Source organism: Saccopteryx bilineata, chromosome 9, assembly GCF_036850765.1.
Source record: "Saccopteryx bilineata isolate mSacBil1 chromosome 9, mSacBil1_pri_phased_curated, whole genome shotgun sequence".
NCBI classification, from domain to species: Eukaryota; Metazoa; Chordata; class Mammalia; order Chiroptera; family Emballonuridae; genus Saccopteryx; species Saccopteryx bilineata.
The window spans coordinates 81865544-81873408 of NC_089498.1; the positions used below are offsets into that span (position 1 = coordinate 81865544).

General features: G+C 62.4%; 1 protein-coding gene across 1 annotated transcript; it reads left to right on the forward strand.

The window, feature by feature from the left end:
* Positions 1-3186: 3186 nt before the first annotated feature.
* Positions 3187-6165, forward strand: LOC136313661 (basic proline-rich protein-like). Its single transcript, XM_066244153.1, has one exon. The coding sequence runs from the start codon at positions 3187-3189 to the stop codon at positions 6163-6165; it is 2979 nt and encodes a 992-aa protein (XP_066100250.1).
* Positions 6166-7865: the final 1700 nt, after the last annotated feature.

Sequence of the window (7865 nt, forward strand, 5' to 3'; positions counted from 1 at the left end):
GGACCGTGGCCTGGCCTTGTGGAGTGTGGTGAGAAGCATCTGGTCCCAGGTGGAGACCAGCAGCCGCTGGGCTGTGCTGGTGAGCAGCCCCTGCAGAAATCAGTCCAGGGCCAGAGTGGCCGTGCGTTTTGTCCTGGGCCTGAAGCCTGGCCAGCTGCAAAGCGGCCCATGAGGCACCTGCACTCAGGAACGCCAGCGATGCTCCCTGATGGGCCACTTCCTGCGGGTTCCACAGGCACCTCCAAAACCCCATGTCGTATCCAGGCTCAACATTTTCTCCTGCCACTACTTCTGACCCAACTGCTTGGGTGTTCCTTAAGGAAACAAAAAATACCACAACCCACCAGTACCCCAGCCATCACCTGGGATCATTGAGAACTTCTTCAGATTTCTTGCCCCTAAGCCATGCCCATGAATATCACCTCCAATCAATCCTCCCAGGCTCTCCCTCTCCCTGCTCCTTCCACGTGGCTCTGCCCTGGATTTCTGCACTTGCCTTCTCTCTGGGCCCCTGCCTCCCACCCTGCTTCTCCCTGTCCATTGCTGTGTAGGAGCAGGACAGGAGCGAGGGCTTGGGCTTGGTTCTGTAGCAGACAGCTCTATTCTTGAGTTCTTGTTAGTGTAAAACTGTGGACAAATTACTTACTATCTGATCATCTTGACATCAGTGACTTAACACCCTTCAGTCTCTTCTCCTGCTTACCAGCCGACCTTCTACTTAGAATTTGACTTCCTTCTAGAATCCTCTACCAGAAGAGTGTATGCTGAATAAGGTGATGTTAATCTACTCAACAACATGTGGAACTAACTCTCTTTGTAAAGAATACCAAACATGGTTTGGTATTCTTGTTTGCCAAAAAATAAAATAGAATAGAATAAGATGTCCAAATTAGATGGAGAAATCTGAGGACATTCATATAACAACAACACGAACACGATGAAGTCAGAGAAAAGGAGAGTTGGCACTCTATACTGGCTTCAAATGCCTGGAAGGCTAGTGAACAAGATTTAGGTTCATTTCTGCAGCCTTAAGACCCACCTGTAGACAGACTTAAACTAAAGTAAGTACTATCTTGCTAAACAACTAGGTAGTGAGCTGCCTGTTACCAGAAATATGCAAGAAGAGGCTATGCAAACCTTGAAGGGATGTTACAGAGAGGTGTCATTCTCCAGGCTTCCCTCTTTCTTTCAGTTGCTAACAAATTCAATCATGAAGTACTAATTGACTCTTCAAGCTATCTGACACCCTCCATCCCCACAGCCACCACCAGGGCCAAACCACGTCCCCTCCTGCCTGGATGACAGCAGAAGCTCTGGGATGCTCCCTTGCATCCAAGCTTGCCTCCTCTCCTTCACTATTTCTCACACAGAAGCTGAAGTGATCTTCTGAAAGCAGGAATAAACTTATTCTGTTCACTGTCACAAACCCCAGGGCTCCATTACCCTTAGTGTACAGTCTAAAGTTCAAAGTGTGGCTACCGAGGCCTCCCTACAGGTCCTAACTACCTCTCCAGCACCCTGCCACCACCCACACCTACACATGAGGCCCAGCCAGACAGAACTACCTGCTGCTGCTGCCTCTACCTCCTCCTCCTCTTCCTCTTCCTCTCTCTTTATGCCCCTCCATCTCCATCTTCCCTTCCATCTCCATCTCCCTCTATCTCGCTGCTCCTAATTCTCCGGCTTTGCGAACACCACTATCTCTGCCTGCCAACATTCTCTATTTTGCCCATCCTTGCCTGGCTGACTCCTATCTGTCTGTCATGTCTGAGCCTCCACCCCTCCCTCAGAAAGTCCTCCTGGGTTCTCCATACGCATACCCAGCCTGGACCAGGCTCCTGGAGAACCCTGTGTTTCCTGGTTTGCTGCCTGAACCATGCTGCATCCCACATGGCTACTTCCTTCTCCAAAGAAGAACCAGACAGAGGTGTCCCGGCTTCACCACAATGGCCTCGCCGGTGTCTGCCATGCTGAATCGGTTCAGCAATGCTGGTTAAGGGCAGGCAGGAAGGGGAGCAAGGCAGGCTCCATGGAGGAGGTGATGCAGCCAGGCTGGAGCCTGCTCCAGATGTCCCCACCTAACCTGATTTGCTAGAGTTCAGTTTTGACCACAAGGAGGGAGGGCTTATCAGACTTGGTTAGAAGCCCCTAAAATAAATTATTGTACTGTCACTTGGACTGCTGACTGCCCAGGAGCATCATGTCACCTTCCATCAAAGGCCAGGTGGGAGAAGGCAGAAGAGCTCCGTGGGCCTCAGCCCATGTTCTGGGGGGTCTCAGGCCATGTTTCATGTTGGCTCAAGCGACAGGCCCCAGGCCCCAGGCAAGGCCCCAGATGCCCCAGCTGCTCCTAAACACTGATACCTCTGCACCATTTATTTGGAGCCCGTCACAGCCAGGGCTGTGTTGAGCACCAGATCTGGCGAATATGATCTTGGAATTTTTAAGGCCTCACATGTATTCCCCAGCTGTTTCCTGGGAACCAAGCACACTCCCTCCACTCTCCATGCGCCCACCAGGGGCAGCATGCAGGGCTGAGAGGAAGGGAGGATGGAACAGGCAGGCTCTCTGGGCCACAGCCCCCAGCTGGGCCCCAGGCCCCGGGCTCTTTAGCAGAGGGAGGGGAAAAAGCCGGAGTAATCACCCAGTCCCCTCCTCAGCTCCAGTCTACCCCACTTCTGCTACTGCTAGCACTAGTTAGTGTTTATGTGCCAGAACCTGTTGTATACATTTTATACATACACATTTATTTAATCCTTATAAAAAACCTACGAAGTAGAAGCTTTTATTAACCTTGTTGGACAGATGAGGAAACTGAGACACAGAGAGATTACCTTGCCCAGAGTCCCACAGTTGTGTGGGAGGGACCAGGATTTAAACCCAGACAGGCAAGAGACTATAGTTTCTGGAATTTTCTTGAGCACCGTATCCGGAATTAAAGGCTACAACCAATGTTGAGTCCTTCAGACTTGGGTAATAACTGGCATTAGTGTCATAGCAGTGGACACTCTCCTCGGCAGTCCCTCCGCCAGGTCAGCCCCTTCCCAGGTGCTAAAAGCTGAGAAGAGCTATTGCAGACACAGGCGCTGAGTTCACAGTCCCTGGACACCAGCGGAAGCCGCGCTGGGGCTCCCTTCTCTTCAGCATGGGGAAATTGGACAAGAGGATTATGAGACGGTTGTAAGAATGACAGGAAAGGAGGCAGCAGCTCCGGTCCCAGCCGGGGCTCAGTCCCACCCCGGCTCCGGCCCCAGTCGGGGCTCAGTCTCACTCACACCGGCTCCGGTCCCAGCCGGGGCTCAGTCCCACCCCGGCTCCGGTCCCAGCCGGGGCTCAGTCCCACCCCGGCTCCGGCCCCAGCCGGGGCTCAGTCCCACCCTGGATCCGGTCCCAGCCGGGGCTCAGTCCCACCCCGGCTCCGGCCCCAGCCGGGGCTCAGTCCCACCCCGGATCCGGTCCCAGCCGGGGCTCAGTCCCACCCCGGATCCGGCCCCAGCCGGGGCTCAGTCCCACCCCGGCTCCGGCCCCAGTCGGGGCTCAGTCTCACTCACACCGGCTCCGGTCCCGGCCGGGGCTCAGTCCCACCCCGGCTCCGGCTCCAGTCCCAGTCGGGGCTCAGTCCCACCCACCCCGGCTCCGGCCCCAGCCGGGGCTCAGTCCCACCCACCCCGGCTCCGGCCCCAGTCGGGGCTCAGTCCCACCCACCCCGGCTCCGGCCCCAGCCGGGGCTCAGTCCCACCCACCCCGGCTCCGGCCCCAGCCGGGGCTCAGTCCCACCCACCCCGGCTCCGGCCCCAGCCGGGGCTCAGTCCCACCCACCCCGGCTCCGGTCCCAGCCGGGGCTCAGTCCCACTCACCCCGGCTCCGGTCCCAGCCGGGGCTCAGTCTCACTCACCCCGGCTCCGGTCCCGGCTGGGGCTCAGTCCCACCCCGGCTCCGGCTCCAGCCGGGGCTCAGTCTCACTCACCCCGGCTCCGGTCCCAGCTGGGGCTCAGTCCCACCCCAGCTCCGGCTCCAGCCGGGGCTCAGTCTCACTCACCCCGGCTCCGGTCCCGGCCGGGGCTCAGTCCCACCCCGGCTCCGGTCCCAGCCGGGGCTCAGTCTCACTCACCCCGGCTCCGGCCCCAGTCGGGGCTCAGTCTCACTCACACCGGCTCCGGTCCCAGCCGGGGCTCAGTCCCACCCTGGATCCGGTCCCGGCCGGGGCTCTGTCTCACCCCGGCTCCGGTCCCGGCCGGGGCTCAGTCCCACCCACCCCGGCTCCAGTCCCAGCCGGGGCTCAGTCCCACCCCGGCTCCGGCCCCAGCCGGGGCTCAGTCCCACCCTGGATCCGGTCCCAGCCGGGGCTCAGTCCCACCCACCCCGGCTCCGGCCCCAGTCGGGGCTCAGTCCCACCCACCCCGGCTCCGGCCCCAGCCGGGGCTCAGTCCCACCCCGGCTCCGGCCTCAGCCGGGGCTCAGTCCCACCCCGGCTCCGGCCCCAGCCGGGGCTCAGTCCCACCCCGGATCCGGCCCCAGCCGGGGCTCTGTCTCACCCCGGCTCCGGTCCCAGCCGGGGCTCAGTCCCACCCTGGATCCGGTCCCAGCCGGGGCTCAGTCCCACCCCGGATCCGGTCCCAGCCGGGGCTCAGTCCCACCCTGGATCCGGTCCCAGCCGGGGCTCAGTCCCACCCCGGCTCCGGCCTCAGCCGGGGCTCAGTCCCACCCCGGATCCGGTCCCAGCCGGGGCTCTGTCTCACCCCGGCTCCGGTCCCAGCCGGGGCTCAGTCCCACCCCGGCTCCGGCCCCAGCCGGGGCTCAGTCTCACTCACCCCGGCTCCGGCCCCAGCCGGGGCTCAGTCTCACTCACACCGGCTCCGGTCCCAGCCGGGGCTCAGTCTCACTCACACCGGCTCCGGTCCCAGCCGGGGCTCAGTCCCACCCCGGCTCCGGTCCCAGCCGGGGCTCAGTCCCACCCCGGCTCCGGCCCCAGCCGGGGCTCAGTCCCACCCCGGATCCGGTCCCAGCCGGGGCTCAGTCCCACCCCGGATCCGGCCCCAGCCGGGGCTCAGTCCCACCCCGGCTCCGGCCCCAGTCGGGGCTCAGTCTCACTCACACCGGCTCCGGTCCCAGCCGGGGCTCAGTCCCACTCACCCCGGCTCCGGCCCCAGTCGGGGCTCAGTCCCACCCACCCCGGCTCCGGCCCCAGCCGGGGCTCAGTCCCACTCACCCCGGCTCCGGTCCCAGCCGGGGCTCAGTCTCACTCACCCCGGCTCCGGCCCCAGTCAGGGCTCAGTCTCACTCACCCCGGCTCCGGTCCCGGCTGGGGCTCAGTCCCACCCCGGCTCCGGCTCCAGCCGGGGCTCAGTCTCACTCACCCCGGCTCCGGTCCCGGCTGGGGCTCAGTCCCACCCCGGCTCCGGCTCCAGCCGGGGCTCAGTCTCACTCACCCCGGCTCCGGTCCCGGCCGGGGCTCAGTCCCACCCCGGCTCCGGTCCCAGCCGGGGCTCAGTCTCACTCACCCCGGCTCCGGCCCCAGTCGGGGCTCAGTCTCACTCACACCGGCTCCGGTCCCAGCCGGGGCTCAGTCCCACCCTGGATCCGGTCCCGGCCGGGGCTCTGTCTCACCCCGGCTCCGGTCCCGGCCGGGGCTCAGTCCCACCCACCCCGGCTCCAGTCCCAGCCGGGGCTCAGTCCCACCCCGGCTCCGGCCCCAGCCGGGGCTCAGTCCCACCCCGGCTCCGGCCTCAGCCGGGGCTCAGTCCCACCCCGGCTCCGGCCCCAGCCGGGGCTCAGTCCCACCCCGGATCCGGTCCCAGCCGGGGCTCTGTCTCACCCCGGCTCCGGTCCCAGCCGGGGCTCAGTCCCACCCCGGATCCGGTCCCAGCCGGGGCTCAGTCCCACCCTGGATCCGGTCCCAGCCGGGGCTCAGTCCCACCCCGGCTCCGGCCCCAGCCGGGGCTCAGTCCCACCCCGGATCCGGTCCCAGCCGGGGCTCTGTCTCACCCGGGCTCCGGTCCCAGCCGGGGCTCAGTCCCACCCCGGCTCCGGCCCCAGCCGGGGCTCAGTCCCACCCCGGCTCCGGCCCCAGCCGGGGCTCAGTCTCACTCACCCCGGCTCTGGTCCCAGCCGGGGCTCAGTCTCACACCAGTTCACAGCCCCAGGCTGCAAATTTCACTGCACTGAACCTCAGTGCCTTCCCTTATAAATGCGAGGATAAAACTGAGCTTGTGGTAAAAAGAGAGAAAGAGAGGAAAAGTAGAAGAGCTTGGCCCAGGGCCTTGTCCAGAGTGGGCCCCGGTGAGCGCACCGAAGTCAGGATCTGACAGCAGTGACCCTGAGCGTGGCCTCCGCCCTCCCCCCCCCCCCCCCCCCAGCAACTTAGGGAGAGCTGAGGAGAGCTGACGGGCTGTCCTCGGGAAGGAGAGCAGCCAGGCCCTTGGAAAACAGAAAGCCGTGGAAGAGGAGGGGACACCCCTCGAGGGACAAAAGCCCACAGGTCCCCTCTTGGCTTTATACCACCTCTGAAGAGTCCTCCAAGAGCCCCCTCGGCTGGGTGGTTTTCTCTTGCGACAGCCTAGGGAAGGGGGCCCAACTCCATTATTCTCCACCCACTTTTGATTCACAAAGAAAATACAGTTTATCTGGCTTATAAACTAGGGACTGGTGACCAGGAGAGGGGAAGCCAAGGGACGTGTTACAAAGCCACAGAGAGAAAGTCACGCCGTGCTCCAGCCAGGGACAGCCAGCTCCCAGGAGGAAGCGGTAGTCCAAGCTGAAGGGGACTGTTGCCTGTACAGAGCAGCCCAACATGGAACACATGGGAAAACTGGGGTCACAGGAGGGAGGAGGGCCTGGCCAGGGTACCCAGGGCCATGGTGTCCGAGCTGGGTCTAGTTCTGGGCCACTCAGCCCAAAGCTGCCTCCCCTCGCCGGGGTCGGGGGGAATAAACCCAAAGGGCAGGGCCCAGCAGTGGAGCTTGAGAAACAAGTGCCTGAGCTCAGGGGACCCCGAGGTCCCCTTCTGGAAGTTAGGAGCTGCGGGAACTGGCAAGAAGACCGTGCTCGGTGGCGGGGGGCGGGGGGCAGGCTGCCTACTTCAAGCCCTGCTTCTAGCCCTGCGTCATCCACCGCTGACAAGAGCACCAGAGCTCAATGCCTTTGCCCTCGGCTTCCCTGTCTGGCAAAGGGGAGGAGGATTTTTTGTTGCTGAAAGTTGCTGGAAAGATTCATCACCATAACCTGCACCAAATACATCCTGTACCATATGCCCAGCAGGTTCTCAGCTGATGCCTGTGAGGTAGGTAGAACTGGCCTGAGTGGGTTGGTTCCCAAACTCATTCTACTGAGAGCTGAGCAGCCTGGGGTCTGGGCCGGGCAGTTATTGAAGCCTGATGGGGCTCTTTGTCCTGAAGGTCAGAAGCCCAAGCCTGCCAAGAACACCACTCATCCTAGACAATGGAACAATGCAGTGGAACGGGCACTGAGCCAAAAGCCCGGACACGGTTTCCCTGCGTGTGCTTGGGCAAGGGGTGTCCCCGCTGTGGGACTCCGTTCCCCTACCTGCAGAAATAGATCTTGGCCTTTGATCCTCTCAAAGTGCCGTTGCTGTTCTATCGTCACTGTATAACCAGGAACATCACAACGGCTTCCTCCTGAGCCTCAGTTTCCTGCCCTGTGAAGTGGGGGCAGCATCACCTTCGTCTCGGTGTGGCTCTGCGCCTCGCTGCTGCTGGTGTGGGGAGAGGGGCACGGCACTGGCAGCAGGGGTCATGTGGTCCCTCTCCTTCCCAATACTGCTTTTAGATATCTCCTCCAAGTCTGAGTGGACCAGTGAGGGCCACACAGGGGACTCTGCAGAGGCAGCAAGGCCTCCACCAGCGACT

Coding starts and splice junctions, on each gene's coding strand:
- LOC136313661 (XM_066244153.1), top strand. CDS start 3,187: ATGACAGGAAAGGAGGCAGCAGCTCCGGTCCCAGCCGGGGCTCAGTCC.